The sequence below is a fragment of the Alosa pseudoharengus genome, unplaced genomic scaffold (genome assembly GCF_046254945.1).
Source record: "Alosa pseudoharengus isolate Yale_2024_CS ecotype anadromous, Long Island Sound unplaced genomic scaffold, YU_APseudo_1.1 YU_APseudo_1.1_scf_18, whole genome shotgun sequence".
Classification (NCBI taxonomy): domain Eukaryota; kingdom Metazoa; phylum Chordata; class Actinopteri; order Clupeiformes; family Clupeidae; genus Alosa; species Alosa pseudoharengus.
Genome location: NW_027468650.1, coordinates 36,482,586 through 36,502,914, shown reverse-complemented (window position 1 = coordinate 36,502,914; position 20,329 = coordinate 36,482,586). Strand labels below are relative to the sequence as shown.

The 20,329-nt window shown below is 40.3% G+C and overlaps 1 protein-coding gene across 3 annotated transcripts in view; it reads left to right on the top strand.

The window, feature by feature from the left end:
• sugct (succinyl-CoA:glutarate-CoA transferase) overlaps window positions 1-20,329 on the top strand; it is a 146,611-nt gene that overhangs the window by 66,134 nt on the left and 60,148 nt on the right. For all 3 annotated transcript variants that reach the window (XM_076291095.1, XM_076291094.1, XM_076291093.1), the window contains one exon: window positions 11,947-12,042. In XM_076291095.1, coding sequence (XP_076147210.1) covers window positions 11,947-12,042 — 96 coding nt within the window. The remainder of the gene's footprint in view (window positions 1-11,946; window positions 12,043-20,329) is intronic.

Genomic DNA, 20,329 nt, shown 5'->3' with positions numbered 1-20,329 from the left:
TTTGGTCCGAACTTCACGAAAATGGACGTACATGATCCTTGGACCAAGCCTCACAAAAGTTACAGAAAGGATTTTTGATTTTCAGAAGCGTTTGCCCGTCACAGCCAAACGAAATCGGCGGCGAAGCTCCGAAACAGGAAGTCGTCCATATCTCAGGAACACTGTCACATATCGATACCAAATTTTGTATATGAACTGGGGACTCCAGTGTGAGGGTGCATAAGCTAAAAAAAAAAAAAGAAATATTCCAAAAGTTTCCATCATTTGGCAAACCACCTACAGGTATTTGGTAACTCTCACCATTCACCTTTGCACCATTCACCTTCTATCACAATGCCTTCCAAGTATGCTCAATGTCTCTGGGTAGCCACAATGTCTCCGGGCAACCTTGCCCAATCATGAAATCCTTGCTCTGCCATGGGATAGTATGGACTTACGAACTGATATAGCAAGGAGAACAGTAACTATATATAGCTTACATAATAGCGTTGTTTTCACATTGACGGTATTGAAATTAAATTTGTCATTATTGTTAAATATCATGATGGGAGAGTATTATTAAAAATGTTACAAGTATGCAAATGCATATGTTTATGGGCATTTAGGTTTTACTGTGTTGTTTTGTTGTAAAGACATGCAAGGCATTCTGGGCCGTAATGAACAGTGGTCGGCAGCACTCCATAGGCTACGTATTAATATGAATAGGTGTTTCTGTAAACCTAGGGACAATAAACAGCTATCTCTGTTACAAAAACGAGCTGGTAATCGCTCATTGAAGAGGGAACTATGATAAAAAGATTGTTTTCCTAAAAGCATGGAGTTGACGAAAGAATAAAAGCAAGAATGTCACGTTAATGTAAATAGCCTACTGAACGCTAGGTGGCAACCTTGTATTACATTTCACATCTACATAGGGTGAGATCATTAGAATTATGTGAGCTTCACAAGTAAGGAAGGTGCAAATATTATGTAATTTATAATGGGAAATTATTGGAAATGTTATTTCTTGTTTCTAATTGCAAACCACACACATTCATTCGTAATCACACGTACACATTTAATACTGGAAGACTGTCTATTCGTTTATTTGATATTGCTTAGCAACGCTAGAACAGAGCTTCAGAGAGACACGTTTTGAGTTCGTGGCCAAGTAGGCTACCTAAAATATCGGTTTCCATGTGTATGTGCTGGATGGTGTGCTTCCTTTATGAAAGTAAGTGTTTTATACAGTTAGCGTTACAGACATAATGAGTCATGTTGTAGTGGTCCACATAAATGTGCCCCTTCTATTATTAGAATGCTAAGGAGATTTCATTCATTTCTTGTGTGGCTAAAAGCTGGCTAGCTAGGTCATAGGGAGAAGATGTTGCTGTAACGTTATGAGATTTATGTTGCTTAGCGTAATGCCATGGTCATTTGATATGAGATGCTTGTACTTGTAACTTCGTCACTCGTAACTTTAGGACTCCTATTTTTTTTTACTAAGAGTAATTCAGGAAGCATTTTAGCCCTAAAAGTAGCGCCTGAGTCTGTGACAGCTTAAGCGAGGGCTCCTAATAAGACCGATTCACAAACAATGTTTTGTGGTGGCATTTCACGTCGCGATGTTTTGAAATGCGTCTAACAATCATGAGGGAACAATTTTGCATTGTAGGCATAACTAAGGGATGCAGTAACACCGCCAACAACAACCAAAACTAGCCTACTCATTGTTTACATGTACATTAAATGTAACGTTTCATTGTGAATCAAATTAAAAGATTCTCCTCTTTGCAAACGTTGGCATAGGCATATGGTGACAGATTAATTTAATAATGTTGCTGCGTGAATCACGGTAAGTGCGAATGAAGTGGCCACTTCTTAATAGGAGTCACTGTATGGAAGTAGGCTAAGTAAAGTACAGATGTTTAAAATAAGATAAAGTTAGGATATGCCCGCTTGACAACGGCAGAGATAACTGGCCTTTGGCCATAGCAACCATCCATTTAGAACGACTGGCCTTCATAGCAACCAAGGATCTTAGCTGTGATTCATGTACAGTAGCTACAGTATGCATACAATGTGATGCAAAGTATAGAAAGGTGATGAAATATACAGAGACAGGTCAAGAAATATAGTGCAATGTAGACAGTAGTATACAGTTGATTTACAGAAGGTGGTTTAGAGTAATATGAATCAAATATAAATATGTGCAGTGTATTAGCAGTTATCTCATACAATAAGTAGAATAATGTATGTAGTAGTAACATTATAATAGTATAAATAATAATATAGATATATGCAGTGTATTAACAGAATATAATAAAACAGAATAAATATGGATATTCAATATGACAAATATATAACAGATATGTACATAACAAACAGCTATGTGCAGTGTGGAAACAGTGTCATTGTAGTGCAGAAACAACATTATAAGAGTAGTAAGAATAAGTTTATGTGCAGGATGAATAGTATAAAGATCAGTAGAATAACTATGTATGAATGTAATTACAGTAGGCCTATGTACATTTGTAAATAAATAAAAAACTATGGGTGAGAGGGATAAATTATTTTTATTTAATCGTAAAAGTAAATTGCATTCAATTAAATTGCAATTAAAAATCTTTCCAGTAGGCTTTAATGTCACGCAAAAAGTACAAAAAAAAGCTCAGCTTTTTTTTTGTTAAAAAAGCTGAGCTTGATCAACTAGAACGTCTAAAGAACCAGAACTTGAGTGTAGTTTTTTGCTGGGTCCCAGGCCATGTTGGTCTGAGGGTAAATAAGAAAGCGGACAGTGCTGCTAAGCAAGCCCACAATGAAGAAGTCACAGAATGTCAAATCCCTGCCCCAGACCTTAAACCTATATTGAACTCTTACATCTCAGATAAGTGGCAATCTGAATGGGATTAATGTACCAACAACAAGCAAGCAATGTGAATTTTGGCACATTTTCATGATCCACTGGGTCGTTATGGGCCACACAAAATACGGTGTTGCTAAAATTACTCCTATTGTGGCTATTAGAGACATGCATTCATGAGTATCCAGCTACATTCAATGAGTTAAGTAAAATACATTCACACACACACAAAAAACCCATCACTAATGTTGTGGACATTCCTTTATTCTGAGATACATCAATAGGCTCTCAAAACAATCCCAAACAGACATAAGGTCTTTATAGAGCAAATCCATATAGATTATTTCAAATAAACCAGTAAAACAGAATTAGGGGATGGAATATATAACATTCACACTCATAGCTCATATTTCTAAAATAAATCAGTGAAAAAGTATCCTGACAAACAAGCAGCATTTTAATGCCTTAGTCATATTTCATAATTTCTAATTTTTCTCTAGGTTACCTGATAGCCCAGTTTGAGAGGTGCCAGACGCGTGACATTATTTATTTTTGCAGCCAATCACTGCTGTTGTTTTATTTTATTGATTTGATTTTAGTCATAGAAGCTAAATTCGAAGGCAGGCCATAGGTAAAAGCCAACGAACCGCATTCAAGGCAATAGTTGAATAGAGCTTTTGAGGTATTGCCACTGCTCCAACACTGAAAGACACTGTTAGAATGCTTGGATCAAGCCAGGTTCAGCATAGCGTATGTCACTGTCTGCTCACGTTGGTGACCGGACCAGGGCAAGCACACTTTCGCAGTTCCCGCCGGAAATGCAGTCTAGTTTTAAACTTAACCTTCCTCTGATTTTAATCACCTCAGTTATCAAAGCAAACAGGGAAAAGAAATAGCAACACAATCATGAAAAACACTCAAATAAATAAATGCACATAAATCTGAATGAAAAGCAGCACTGGTTGAAGCCTGGAAATATTGTAAACAAAGTAGCTTAATTTGCTAAAAAACATACTCTACTGGTTAGACTGTTCAGTTTCCCCACGTGTGTTTAAGTTTCAAATGAATACTTTTTCTCCTTGGGACAGGCCCGTTTGAGTCTTGGAAAATACTTGAATTTCCCCTTAAGGATCAATAAAGTATCTATCTATCTATCTATCTATCTATCTATCTAAATACTTTTCCATTTGCATCAGGATTGAGATGATTAGAACTTAGCAGTCAATTTGAATGCAACAGTTTTGAACAAATTCGTCCAGCGTGCTAATGATGCTAACCGGATTTAATAGCAATTTAGCCAGTTGTCTTGCACAATTGTGAATGTTTGGATTACATGTGCATGCTGAGAGGGAGAGAGAAAGAGAGAGAGAGTGCACAGGGCAAGGACTCATTGAGAGTCTGTTTTGAGGTAGGCCTACTTCTATCGCCTACTCTGGTAGAATTGCACATACTAGCTACAATGCAAGATATATTTAGCCTATTTATTTATGGACAACGTAAGGCGGGAGGTGTGTGTTGCTTTTAATTATCGAATGTTCCATCAAACATATTTTTTATTGATATCGATTACATGTCTATTGCGATACATATCGCTATTGTTTTATCGCCCAGCCCTAGGTGGCGCTATAAGAAACAATTTTACATTTTGGCTGATATCTGAACAATAGTGATGCCTAGCCTCACCATGCTTGTATAAGTTTAATTCATATATTCATCTACATCTTTTTCCTGTTGGTCTTCTGCTCTAAAACTTTTCTCACAATGAAAGTAAAATGAACTAGTCAGCAGCCATTAATTCCATTTTCTTTAATCTCACTAACGGTTACACAAATGTGTCCGTAAATAATAAGTATATGGATTATTCTGTAAGATGTACATTTTCATTAATATGTACAGTATATTGAGGGGCGTTATGTGTTGGTGAAGAATTAGCTGGCAATGGGGGCACAGCAGTGGAGAGAGTCAGCTGCTTCAGATTCCTTGGAACTAACATCAGTGAGGATCTGAGCTGGTCACACCATATAGGTATGATCACAAAGTCAGCAAGTCAGTGGCTTTTCTATCTTCGGCGGCTGCGGAAGTTTGGTATGGACAGTGGAATACTGACCAACTTATACCGCTGTACCATTGAGAGTATCCTGATTGGCAACAAACAACATACCCCTTCCTCACACACAGGTACACCCTCCTCCCCCACTCACCCCATTACCCCCCCCACACACACACACACACACCAACACCCCCCATCCCCATTTTCATCACCCCCCCCACACACACACACAGACACACACACACACCATGATGACCCATGGTGGTAAAATTCCATAAGAACCACTGTTTGAAAGTTACAGAAAAAGGTATCATCTTGGGGTCACCAAGTCCCCTAAAAAATCTTCAAAAGTGACCTCACTGCTAATAGATTATTTAGAGGGCATGCCAGGTAAAGGCCTGTCCAGTCATTTAATTACCAATGTAAACGGCAGGAGTTACTGAATGGTACAGTGACTTTGTCTGGAAATGTGGTCTATTGTCAAATTAAATAAAAAATTGCGCTCTTTAGCTAGAAACACTTTAGGTGTGTTTGGCGTACACAGAAGAACGACTATACTGAAAAGAACCCCATACCTAATGAGAATTATGGTGGAGGGGCTGTGCTATTGTGGGGCTGTTTTTATTCCCAAAGGCCTTAGGAACCTAATTACGGTGCATGGTATCATGAACACCAAGAACATTTTTAAAGGAAATCTGTCAATCTCTGCCAAGACATTAAAAGTTGGTCATGATTGGATCATTCATCAGGTCAATGAAACAAAACAAATGTCCAGATCAAAACAAATATGGTTTACTGAACACAAAATCAAGCCTCCGCCATTGCCATCTCAGTCCCCTGATTTAAACTCCATAGAAAAACAGTGGGGTGAGTCAAAGAGGAGAATGCACAAGTGTGGACCTAGTAATCTAGACGATCTGGGGAGATTTAGTAAAGACGAATGGCCTTAAATCCCTTGATTTGTATTCTCCAACTTTATGGGGTGTCATATGAGAATATTACAAGCTGTTTTTTTGGCAAAGGCAGGCTTAAGAAGGTATTACAAGCAGGGGTGCGATAATTGTGAGCGACATAATTTTGTTAAAAATATTTATTTCTTTATGAGGTTTTCCTTTTTTTAGAATAAATTTGCTTCCCTTCAAGGTTGGATTTTTCCTATTTTTTCATTGTGAGATTACAATAAATCCCCAACATATTATGTATGATACAGGTTTTTAGTCAACTTTAGCAAAGGTGCCAATAATTCTGGAGGGTACTGTAATTACTAGGTTGCCTTTTCTATCCAGTTGGTGGCAGTCCAGGATAAGAAATGGAGCAGTTACAGTAGGAAAACGAGACCAAGAAAAGCAGCATAGCCTACAAGTGCAAACGGAAATGTAATGTGTTAAGTTACTGGAATGGAAATAAATGTAACCACCTTAAACATACTTTTGAAGACATTTTGTTTCAAGTGTGCAACAAATGTAGTCAATTTAGTAAGGGAGTTATTCGGTTAGTTAGTTAGTTGTTCATAGGGTCAGCTAAGCAAATAATAAGCTACATTAGCAAAGTTAACTTTGACCAGGCTAGCATTATTATCATCAAGAGGTGTGCTGCTAACTCGTACCTCCATATTGCTTTGCATTGAGGTGATACTTCATACTTGACGAACTCCTATGGTAGGCAACGGAAATTCCTTACTGCAGAAATAGTAGATTAATGCTCCTGTCAACAGGATTGGTCTGGGCGTTCTTTTTAAAAAGTAGCCTAGGCTAAATGTTTCATTCAAAGCAGTGCTTTCTCGTCTGCCTCCTTCAGTCACTAAAGCCAGACTGCACTGTGTCAAATATCACTATGAAATGTGATTAATCAGCGTTCATTTTTTAATGCTTTAATATTTCTGTAATTAAATTAATCGAAATTAACGCGTTATTTTGGCAGCCCTAATTATAACACAACTTTTATGATAATAAGGGGTTGAACTGTTATAATATCACTTCATCTATAGACTATGCTGACAAAAATGGCTTTTTTCGATTTCTGATGAATACAATTGTTTTTAGGTTACTTGTCAATTAACATAACAAGGAAGTGTCCCAGTATGATTTTGTAGCCCATATCTCATCATGCAAAATGCCCAACATCACAAAACATTATTTGTAGTATCATCATGACAACTAGATGTACCGCGTAGCGGTACAAAATATGACCGCCGCTCAGTCCTGCACATCCATTCCGCGAAAATAAATCATATTAATGAATTTGTCTCCATCTTCTACTCCATTCCCCACTCTTGAAACTTTTGTGTATGCTTGTTTGAAATGTGTGTTTGCACACATTCCGCACACAAAGTAGCCTACTGGCGCTGCAAAGGTGAATAGATTTGTTTCTGGGCCAAAAAATCTGTAACATTGTTATAAAACCTTTAAAATCTCTAAACAATCACAAGTAGGGCAGTTCATCACAGTCCATCCATTGCAACTGGACTGATGAAAGGTACACCTGTAGGCTACATTGTATTTGGGAAAAGCAGAAGGTAGCAGCATAATGTATTTATTTATTTATTATTAAACAAAACAATCCCTGTCAGTTCCATGCAGTTTTCAACAGCTATCAAGAAGAGAGGTCATGTCATGGATTTTTGTGAATGTTTCTTCTTCTACATATGCATAAGTTTAGTCATCTAGTTCAAATGATATTCAGCTTTATTGTCAATGCACAAATGAAATACCAGTAGTCTAAAACAAAATGCCGTTTTTCCCAGTGGTGCAAATAACTGACATGTCCAAAGGGCCTTCATGAAATGCGTTGCGAGACTGTTCATACACATTTTAACGGGCAAAGTTGAAGAGCTACTCTCCGTTATTGTTTGTGCAAATAATATGCTGATTCATGTTCCCTTGCATTTTGCAACCATGAGGTCAATGGTTAAGCTCAATCTTTTGACGCAATCTTTTGATTTTCACCCAGCCTAGTCCATGGTAGGCGCCCGATAGAAATATTGTTTAATTTTGCGATTGAGATATCCACGCACTGGCGCCCCCCCTGCGACGTGTTCGCCCCCCGGTTTTAGAGCTATTCTAAATGCAAAAATGCATAGAGGGAGTTATGACAAAACCGTGACTGTTAACAAACTATAAGCTATATAAGGTAGGCCCTATGCTAGGCCTATTACACAACACAAATTGTCGCTAGGCTATGCTGGCGACCCAAATAAAATCTCCGTTGGAACCAATGGCTTACACCTTACAGTATCAAGCTGCCACCTCTTGGCGAAAAAGTTAATAGTTTTGCATATCAGTAGTAATACATTTCACGTAGCTGTGAATCACGGAAAGGGCGAATGAAGTGGACACTTCTAAACGGAACCCAACCCACTGTACAGTAGCTCAAGGTCTGTGGCTAAAGCAGCCATAATGAAAGCGTTATCATTGTTTGGATACTTCACACACACGTGTTTTTTAATCGCATAGACTACAACTACCAAGCTGGAATCAAAGCACATCGACTCCCCTCTCACACCCTAAACACGCACTTCGAACAAACAAAAAGCGCCTCAGTCTCACGGAATAGCCATAGGCAAAACTGTATCTGACCCTTGTAACGTTGGTACTAAATCATTCATCGCAAAGAATGATTTTTGTAGCACGTGCAACAAATATGTGTAGGTACAGCCCTGCCCTGAATACATCTCAACGTGCGCTCTAAAACATCTGGTTTAAATGGAGATTGTAGATCATCACGGGATCATAGACAGGTTATCTTTCAGGTAGCCTATATATTTTCCATTAAAAAAACATCACATAGCGAACGTGTTGTGGCTAACTCACTTAGCTCCTGTTAGTAGCCTAGGTTATGGTCATAAGCAAATGAGATGACAGTCGAAAGATACAATTAGTGCTGTTATCGATTTGCTTGGTAGCTTATAAACGCATTTATGGTTTTCTACAAATACATCAATAATCAAATTGGCCTCCATCACTCAACCATGCTAACGGTAACATTATTTTACCTACGTTCTGCTATTGATAGGATTAACGTAGCCTACCTGCAGTAAAAAACAAGCATGTCCGATAAACATTCTCAGATTTATTTCGGCTTCAAGAGGAAATGGGAATTACATGTCATGCAGAAATCATCCTACCCTTAGACGTTCTCTGCGGTAAACTACTGTAGCCTACAGTCTTGTCCTTGTAGGAAGCATAGTGTCTTTCCAACCCATTTAAGATTAACTTCCAACAAAATTACGTCTCACTGCAACGATGCGCCATCTAGTGGACAAACGACTACTTATCGCCAATACTGGAAATGCAGCCATGATGATGATGATGATGAATATTTATTTTGGCTTTCTTTTAATCCTACTGAATTTGTAATTATGTATCGGCCGTTCTAATACCGATAGTATGTGGGTGCCTGTGTGTGTGTGTGCATGTGTATATGTGTGCACCACCATCTACAGGCCAATGAGTGTAGAGTCACTAAATGTACACATAACTTAATTTTTTAGACCCCCCCATGGATGAAATTCTACGAAACTTGGCATACCCCCAGAGAATGTCAGGTTAATCATACACATAAAATTTGGTGCAGTTCTGAACGTCTTTACTGAAGAGAGGGGCGATTAAAGCAGAATGATATTGCATTTTCATTTTTTACCGGGGGGGTGCAAATCACAAATGAGTGATTATGGGCTAAGTTGATGTGGGCCCTTGAGACCAACATACCATAAAAATTTCTTCATCCTCGGTGCCACGGTTCAGGTAGTTATTGAGGAAAAACTGCATTTTTTGGGTTTCGGGGGGCCCAGCGCGGAGGGGGAGTGGCCCCCGGGGACCAAACGAAATTTTTCCGTAAAAGTCTAGTGGGGCTACATACCCACCAAATTTCATGTGCCCTGGTGTTTCGGTGCCCCGGGTATCGTTGACCAAAATTTCAGGAAGTAGATGACGGGGAAAAAAAAAAAAAAAAAAAAAAACTTTGACAATCCCTATATGACCGCTTCGCTAGCTTCGCTAGCGGCGGTCATAATAATCTTTGGACATATGCAAAGAGATGCACTGATTTAGAGATGCACCGATTGATCGGCTGGTGACTGGAATTGGCCGATTTTCACGTCATCAGCCATGACCGGCGACCGACCGGTCAGTCTGAGACATGCTGATTTTATGCCAGTCTATGTGTGCTGCACTTGAAAGACCATCACCCAGCTGAGTTTGCAAAGTTTGAAGAAGCTAGCAAAGGCCAACACTCAGGGCTGGATATATAAAGAAAGCGCCAATACTGAGTTTTTCTATGCGCAGAAAGTGAATGCTGTGCTTTGCCATATTGTGTGGAATTTACTAAGATGTCACTTCATTACGTAAACAGCGCTCATCACCACTCATCACCACAAGCTGAACCACCCATGTCAATCAATGCATGACAAACATTCACACATTTTCTTTTTATATGACAAGGTATGTAAATTCATCATATCGCCATTTTAGCACGTTACAACATATAAAAAAAATCTCTGGATAAATCGTCTAGGAGAAGTGCTTAAGAATTGATTATATGTCACAACGCAGAAAATCCCAAATACCTCACTTCCTGTTAGGCGTGGCAAATGGAGTGTAATATGAAAGTTGTTCATCTTGAGGTGTTACACACACCTACCCAATTTTGTGCATGTAGGTGAAGCTATATGCCAGCCACAAGACTCTGTGACATAGAGAGTGCCTGGGCCATGTCCGGGGCCAAGCCTTTATCCCTGTGTATTCATTGTACCAAATGATGTGTGTGCCAAATTTCATGAGTTTTCGCCCATGGGAAGCACCTCTTTTGGCATCATAATTCATCATATCTTAGTGCGCACAAAATCCCAAATACCTCGCTTCCTGTTGGGCCTGGCTAATGCATTGTACATAGAAATTTGGTGTGTGTAACTGAAAATATACCAACCAAGGGATCTGTCACATAAAGGGGGCGCTAAAGAGTCCCTGGGCCACGCCTGGGCCAAGCTCTTGTATAACTGCTTTGTGCAATACCTGATGTGTGTGCCAAATTTCAAGACTTTTGCCAATGTTAACCACCTCAAAAAAGGAAAATGCTCTGAGAAAAAGCACAAATCAGAATAACCATAATAATAATAATAATAATAATAATAATAATAATAATAACAATAACAATCCTTCCAAACCAATAGAGCCTTGGGCGCTCGGGCCCTAATAATAATAATCCTTTCCTCTGACAAGATGCCGCTGACCGGAATAATAGTAAGGTAATGCACTGACTGCACAAACAGTGTATTTTTATACCACACTTACATTGATTAAAAAATCTGCAGAGACCCTCTCCATAGTAACATAGATGTGTAATAATGTTCTTGAGGCTAGTTAATGGCTTAAAAGAGTTATTTACTTTGATTTAGAAAAGCTGCCCCCAAAGACTATGCTATATAAGGTTTAGTTGTAAAAAATGTAAATCAGGTTTATAGGCCAAGTATACTTGACTATACGAGGAAATTGTGTTCAGCATTTACCCATCCCATAGTGTACAATACACCCACGCACAGTGTACATCCAATCAAACACACACACACCCTCAGAGCAGTGAGCACACTACGAGCACACATACACACCTGGAGCAGTGGGCAGCCTTAATCCTGGCGCCTGGAGAGTAGTTGCCGGTTTTGGATGTGGATGTGGGAGAGCGCTGTTCAATCACCCCCCCCCCACCCACATTTTCCCTAGCAGTCAGGGATCGAACCAGCCACCTTTCGGTCACAAATCCGATTCCCGCTTCCCGATTCCGGATGGCCACAAATGCATATTCCGGTCTTACTCAAAACTGCAGCAGTTTCAAGTGAAAAATAATATATATATATATACAGTAAGTAATAGAAATCATAATATTTTGAGGGTTTCATTTTGAGCCTGAAAACACCACTTAACCAGATAGTGAAACTGCAAAATTAATTGGAGGCACTTTGATCCTAGTCAAGTGTGACGCCTATCGGATAATAGGAGCCCCCCTCAATATTTCCTCACAAATCTCTATTATCTTTTTTGTTCTGTCTGTCTCCATCTCTTAGGTTGCTTGTCTAACACATATTGCTTCAAACTACCTCAACGCAAAGAAGGAGGCAAAACGCTGGGGTACTGCCCATGAGAGCATTGTGCCTTATCAGGTATGTATAGCTTATTTGTGTATAGGAAAAATAATTAAAGGGACACCAGGCAACGTTTTCGTGTTAATTACTCATCTTCGTAAATCGGTATATGGTTAAATGACTCATTACAGGGCGAATGAAGACTCTCTCGCCCGCCCCTACTGCCTGTAGGAAGAATATCCCGCTTGCAAGTTCAGTGTATCCTACCCGCCGACCGAAGCAGGATCAATTATATCCTGCATCCACAGCACAGATGCAGGCTAACTAAATGCTAGCGATTGTTGCAAACGTGTGCATAATGGCAGAGCCGGCGAAAAAGCAGCAAAAACCCTTGACGGAAGATGCAAAGAAAAGGAAAAGAGCTTCAGACCGAGCGAAGGGGGAGTTTCGTAGAGAAAAAGCATCAGGCTTGCCTGGTGTCCCTTTAAATATTTGTACATGGTTTCTCTAACACAAAAAACTCTTGGTATAGTTGTATAGAGTGTGGTCCAGGATTAATACTTTTCTACAAAACTTATATTGATGGGAAAAATCATTACGTGGAGGATAGAAGCATGACATTTTGTACATACTGTATGTTCCTTGCATGATCCTAAAGCTGATGATACACGGGGCAATTTTTCGGGCATTGTTGCCGTGCAATGTTGCCGGCAACGAGCAGCCAGGTGAGACACAGGGCAACTAATGAGGGCAACAAACAACTGGCAATGACCCCATAGCTTACGATAACCTTGTCAGCAAAACCACTGTTAGTTAGCCAAATCCCATTAAATCTCAATGGAGCAGTGGTAGCTAACAGTTTACTGGAAAAAAATATGTTTTCTTAACCCCTCAGCACATACGTAAAAATGCATGTTATTTTTTTAAGCATTTGTTGAGGTAAAATGCCCTGTTTGGGTTTCAACATGCTCTGCAACATTGCCCAAAAACTTGCCCCGTATATCATCACCTTAAGACATCTTAGAAGGGGTGCCCAAAAATATTTCAGGAAGTGAGAATTTGAAAAAAAGTCAAGTTTATTTATATAGTGCATTTCATACACAGAGGTCATTCAATGTGCTTTACTTAAACAAAAGGAAACAGTAATAACAAATAAAAGCATAAAAGGGCAATAGTGAAAGAATAGATTAAAAGGTAAATATCATAATAATAAATAAAAAACATAAAATGCACAAGGTAAAATAATTTGAAAATAAACAATAATTAAAAAGACAAAATAAAAGACACAAGGTAGAATAATTTTCAAGGCAGATTCAGAATTTCTAACTCAGTGCAGTTAGCAGAAAGCATCTGAGAACAGTTTGGTCTTAAGTCTAGATTTAAAACTGGCTTACGGTTGGGGCCTTTTTAATGCCATCCGAAAGTTGGTTCCAGAGCTGAGCCGCATAGCAACTAAAAGCTGCTTCACCATGTTTAGTTCTAACAGCAGGTTTTACTAACAGGTTTTTCTCCTGAGACCTGAGAGGTCTGGAAGCAGTGTTCGAATTACCATAGGGCCCGGTAGTGCCCAGCCCCCTTAGTTCTGGCCAGGGCACTTCTAGTTCTGCTCGAAATCACCGTCAGAGGGGGCCCACTCATTCATTGTCAAGTTGCCAACCCGTAACTATGATAATCTACATTTTCCCCGTTGGTTGCAATGTGTATTTCCCCCACAGACTGCAGGGGCACTGCTCCGCATAATAGCCCCCTGTCCTGTCCGATCTCACCCTCCTCTGAATCGAGTTGTTATTATTTTGCTAGAGCGTTGTTAGCGATTGAGCAATTAGCAGCAGTGGAAAAAGTTAAAAGGAATGTATGTCGAGGAGTATCGGGGATTTAAAATGCAAGGGGCAAGGGAAGGGTCCTGCCTGAAGAAACTCGTCATCACAGGCAACACGTTTTTACCTAGCCTACTTCGGCAGAATGCGAGAGAGGATTCTCTGCGCTTAATGACATTGATGACAAAGCCAGAAATCGTTTAAGGGAGCGCAGCTTAAATGCGCTTCTTTTTTCTGAGCGTCAATGCGCCTCCCCTGGTCCAGTTCAACCCTAGCCATTCGTGAAATCATGGCTCAAGGCTGGGCATCGTCCATCAACTGCGTGGAAAACGGGAAAAAAATACCCAGAAAGAGACCAATAGGCCACTTTGGGACTATCTCCAGTAGGCTTAGCCGAGATGTGATAAAGACAGCTGTTTTGTAGATGATTGTTTCATAGATTTCACCCCCCCCCCCACCACCCAAGTGGGCCCCCCCGGAAACGACGGGGTAATTCGAACACTGTCTGGAAGGTGTGTACTGCTGAAGCATGTCTGATAGGTATTTAGGTCCTGCTCCATTTAGTGGTTTATAAACAGGCAGTAGTGCTTGAAAGTCAATTCTGACTTTACTGGAAGCCAGTGCAGGGACTTAAGAATTGGAGTAATATGGTCAGTTCTTTTAGTTTTTGTGAGAACCATAGCTGCTGCATTTTGCATCACCTGAAGCTGTTTAATAGTCTTTTTAGGAAGGCCTGTGAAAAGTCCATTGCAGTAATCAATCCTGCTGGAGATAAATGCATGAATTAGTTTTTCTAAATCACCTTTTGATATCAGCCAATTGGCAATATTTTTGAGGTGGTAAAAAGCTGATTTAGTTATCGCTTTCATGTGGCTGTTGAAATTTAGATCACTGTCAATTGATACACCAAGATTTTTAACAGTATCCTTTGCTTTCAACCCTTTTGTGTCAAGGAGAGTGACAACCCTAAGTTTTTCCTCCTTTTTACCAAATATAATTACTTCAGTTTTTTCTTTGTTCAGCTGAAGAAAATTTTGAGACAACCAGGTGTTGATTTATTCTATACACCAGCGTTTCTCAAACTGTGGGAAACATGCCAGAAGGGGCGCGAACTGACTTGAAAAACAGGAGTTTTTTTAATTTATTTTTTATCTGTAGCCTAGGCCCAGATAGCACATGATGCGCAATGGACGCACTGTGTTATTCATAGGGAAGCGCTCGTGTCAAGGCAGCTTAGTTAGTCCCGACCTGAATGAGATTTTGAACGAGGTTGTGAGAGTGGTGAATTTCATCAAGACCCGGCCCTTAAAAGCGCGTCTATTCTCCGCACTTTGCAAGGAGATGGGAGCTGACCAAAAGGCTGTACTGTTTCACAGCGAGGCAAGGTGGCTTTCCCGAGGTAAAGTGCTTTCGCGTGTGTTTGAGCTCCGAGTCGCCTCTTCTTAGAGGAAGAGCGCATGTTTGAATATGCAAGCACGTTCACTAATGAACATTTCTTGACGAAGCTGGCCTATCTTAGCGATATATTTGGAAAGCTCAATGAGTTAAATCTCCAGTTACAAGGCAAAGACAAGCACCTACCTCACATAGCTAAGATTACCGCATTCACCAAAAAACTTGAGGTATGGGACAGGCGCCTCGATCGCGACAGTATTATGCCTTTGAGAATCTGAGTGAAATCGCTAAAACGTCTGATTCGGGAGCCACTGATCCCATGTATTAAACAGTAGGCCTACATCACATCCCTGCAAAGTTTATTTCAAAAATATTTCCCAACCAGCAGTGCTCAGTATGACTGGATTATGGATCCATTTAATGCAGCATGTTGGTTTTTCATTGAGTATATTGTACAATGCTGTAAAATATTGGCCTATGCTTCCTAATATGTTGCTGGAAAACAGAAATATGTGTGTTTAATTTACAATGGCACATTATGTATTTATTTATTATTATATCTGCAGCACCAGCTGATTTTAGGATAGAGCTGAAGAGGATATATTTAGAACTTGGCATTATTTCAATAAATTTGACAATTTTAATCTTGACCTACCACTTTCTTAGAGCGATGAGGGACAGGTAGGGCTCGAAAATGCCCCCTTGATCAAAATGGGGAATGAAAGAAAAAGTTTGAGAACCACTGCTATACACTGACAGAGATTCAAGGGGACCATAGTCGTTTGGTGACAGAGCTAAGTAAATTTGTGTCATCTGCATAGCTATGCTATGAAATGATTTGTCCAAGTGGAAGTATATAGAGGTTGAATAATAGTGGCCCCAAGATCGTGTCGTGGAAAATGTTCACTTCCGAATCCAATTGTCCAAATAACAATTAGCACTTGACTATTTAGTAATTTAGCACTCCGGAACAAGGCGTCCGAAGAAGACAATGTAGACAGAAGATTTTCTGAGGACTGTTGATTTTTATTCACCATATTGCAATGATAGTACAGCCTAACCAAAGTCCAGACCAACCATCAAAGCAATAGGGAGGAGATGTCATCAGCTGGGGCCCCCAAATAGATATCTGCCTATGGATGGCTATACACTATATGTTATACCCTCGGCCCTCGAGAAGTGCCGCCTTCTCGAGCCATCCCCAAAAACACCTTTAACCAATCAACATTAAGCAGGGTCGCTTACATTGGTGGAAACCATCTTCCCATCATGCATAAAACTATATGCAAACCTGTCTAATGCATAGGCAACATATGTAAAATAGTGGTTTTCTGGTTCTTTCCAGTTTGGGGAAATAGGGCCTTCTTATCTGATTCTCTTCCTAGCTGGACAGACCCTAAATCAGGGGTCTCAAACTCAAATGAGCTGGGGGCCAATTCTGCCAACGTCATCTGATTGGAGGGCCGGCTATTTCTGAAAATGCAATGTTCTTTTTTTCAAATACCACACAAAACTGCAAACAGAAAGTGCAAGTGTTTTTATCTAGTTTTAGACACCTGTGCTAGCAACCTTAGCTTATAAATAAAATAATGATAAAATAAATATTAATACAAATTATAAAATAAATGAAAAACATAAAAACAGGTATGTGTGTGTGTTTCACACCAAATAAAAATATTTCCTCTCATAACTTTTTTAAACCTGGCAAACTAGGCATCAGGGTTAAGAAAGCAACACCATTGGATTTTTATATCAAAAGTTCAAAAGGCCATGGCTTGAAAGTGGTCAGAGATAAAGTCCTACTGTAAATGTAAAAATCTTTGAGTAAAACAAAAGTTTATGAAGGGGGTAAATTTACCCATCTAATTTGTCACTGGATGGCAAGCACCTCAAAATTATGCACCTTTCAGTAAATACTGGACAGATTTGGACATAGTATTTCCTGAAAACTTTGCGCAGCGATTTTGGGTTTGAATCAAGCTCTGGATGTCTTGCACATAGTGGAGCAGAGTAGGCCTACAAATGAGATTTGTCACCGTACCTGGATCTATCGTCTATTTTAATCAGTATCGTTGTTTGTCGCAATTAATAGCCTCAAGGGCCGGATTACATTATTATTTTGTCATACGTCGCGGGCCGGAATTGGGCAGGGCGCGGGCCGGATTTGGCCCGCGGGCCGGGTGTTTGAGACCCCTGCCCTAAATCATAAGACACGGTGACCTCATACTCCCTGTCCTGTTCGGTCCTCACCAGCTTGATAACATCCCCCTTCCCTTGACCATGTAAGGAGGAGATGCTCTCATCATGGTACCCCCAGTACTTTTCCACTCACCCCACTCCTCTGATAGTTGGTCTCATAGACAGTAAAAGATATGGACAGAGTCATCACGTAGACGTCAATCGAGGCGGGTGAAGCAAATTTCAACCGTTTCCTGTTGGTCGACGAGGCTTTCTGCGCAGGCTAAGGGGACGTAAATGTAACGTAGGCACGTAGTCTGACTTGTGTAACTCTTGTGATAGCTGCACCGAGAGATTGGGTATATAGCCACTTACTTCGTTACCACCATGTCTACATTACTGTTTTAAATGTCCTAGTTGTTCGTAGATAAATGTGATTTAATATAAACAGCACTCGCCACATTCATAGCCTAGGCTACTGTCAATCCATCAAAATTTAGCTGAAATGTTGTGCTCCGATGCTTTCGTTCTTATCCAGAGAATACGGTTATTTTGCTCCTGTGCGACGCTTTCACCCGCTCTGGCTATATGCTTATAACGTCACTTTAGCATTGATTTCGGAAAAAAGTTTATTACTCAGTCTGTAAGTCAGTTATGAGGTTATGACGTTAATCACACAATGTTGTATTACTCCGGAAATAGAAAAAGTTCATATAAAGGCTTAAAACGCTTCAGCTGTAACGTTATTTGATGTCAAAGTGGCGCCTAAATTGAATTGTCTTCAATGGGGATGGCTAGGTGAACTGGTCTACTATTTAGCCTCAGATCCGCCATAGTGTCTACGCTCTCCGAACGTTCGCCTGCCCCCTTGGTTGGTCTGGCCTACACAAGATACAATGACCTCACACTGCTCACAGCACATGCAGTGACATGAAAACTTATGACACTCATGACTACATTCTTCTAAAACATGAAAACCCATGCAATAATATTAACACTAATGAAACCCATGATTACATCCCTTTTAAATCATGAAAATCCACCATAATCGACCCCTGGGGAACACCACAGGTCAAGGACGTTGGTGTTGAGGTACAGTTTCCGATGGCAACAAAGAAGCTCCTTTCTTGTAGATATGATTTGAACCAGTTGATAACTATGCCTGTAAATCCAACCCAGTGTTCTAGTCTGTGTAATAAAATATTGTGATCAATAGTGTCAAATGCTGCAAGTCCAGTAGCACTAGGACTGATGTTTTACCTGAATCTGTGTTGAGGCGTATGTCATTGAAAACCTTAATGAGAGCTGTTTCAGTGCTGTGATTTGCCCGAAAACCAAACTGAAAGTAATCAAAATACCCATTTGATGTTAGGAAATATAATATGGCCGCCCATACAGTTAGCAGCTGATTCAAAGGCCACCCAAAAGCTGCCAAAAGTTTCTTAACCCTTAGAACCCGATTGACGCAAAGTGCGTCAACAAACACACCCTTTGTTCTCTGTTACATTGCTCTGGAACTGTTCATCGTAGCAAGATGAAACCTTTATTGCGTGACAGAGCAGAATTGGGGCTTTCCAACGAGACTATGCACTAGTCTGTAAAAACAAAATCATGAAATTAAATCAAATTGCATCATATTGACTTCCGGTTGGCGGGCTAATGGAATAGACACAGGAACCACAGCCTCCCACTAACCTATTCACGTTTTAACTTTTGAACCTATTTGCATAAGCTACATAAAATACAGTTTTTTTTTCACCGGATCTCTAAGTTTCGAGTTTCCATTTAAAACTCTCTAACTAGTCATACCATGTCAACCAAGGCTGGGAAGAGCTCCAAAAAGGATGAGGGTACAGCTAGCGTGACCATGGATAGCATAGTGGCCCTGCTGAATCAACAACTAAGTTGTCTGCGAGTTTAAATCGTCTTTTCAGGTTTTAGAATCCAAATTGAACCTGCTTCAATCTACACTGGATAGCCAAGAACAGCGAATTACATCACTCGAAACAGCGGCTGAGGACATGGCTCAACGAGCCACAAACCTGGAAGATATGTGTTCGCGTTTACAGGCTAGCAATGACCATCTCCGCGCCAAGCTATGCGACCTAGAGGGGCGCAGCAGGAGACAAAATATTCGTGTCGTGGGTCTGCCCGAGTCGGTTGAGGGACCTCGGCCATCGGAATTCTTTCCTACCTTTCTCACCGAAGTCTTTGGACAACAGGTGCTGCCATCTCCTCCGGAGGTTGACAGGGCTCATCGCACTCTGGCACCCAAGCCGGGAGAGAGACCGCGTCCGGTGCTGATACGACTTCATAAATTCCAAGTCAAGGACCGACTAATCCGAGAGGCACGCAAGCGAGGGAAACTTGAATACCGAGGGCAGCAGATCCGTATCTACGAGGACTATCCGGCTGAAGTGCTTGCTCAACGGGCTGAGTACCGTGAAGTCATGTCTGCTCTTTACAATCGAGGACTTAGACCCTCTCTCCTCTATCCTGCACGTCTCCGTATTGCGTTGCCAAACGGTGAGAAGCAATGGTTGAAATCAGTGGCGGAGGCTAAGCAGTATGTAGAGCGCCTTTCTCCCTCCTAAATGTAACCCTCTTTGCTAGCTTCAGATAACTTTCGTGGATTGGGCATAATATCAGGGTTTAAAACATGCATGCCAATATAGGCTACTAATCTAAATAGCTATATTAAGTGTGATTTCAGTTACAGTTATATCCTGTGCTAGCGTTGTTATTGTTAATGTTATTGTCAAAACCAAATTGTAGGCTAACTAAGGCGGCTATTGTTAGACTGTTGGCTAACGTTAACCACTGCATTCCCCTGTCTTGCTCACTAATTTCATGCGCTAACATTCAGTGGAGGTTCTATTTTTCAGTAGGTCTGAATTCTGAATTCTGCTGCCTTTTAAGATATCTTAGAATTCCCAAATAACGGTCATTTTTGAAGGCAGCATCGATGCACACTT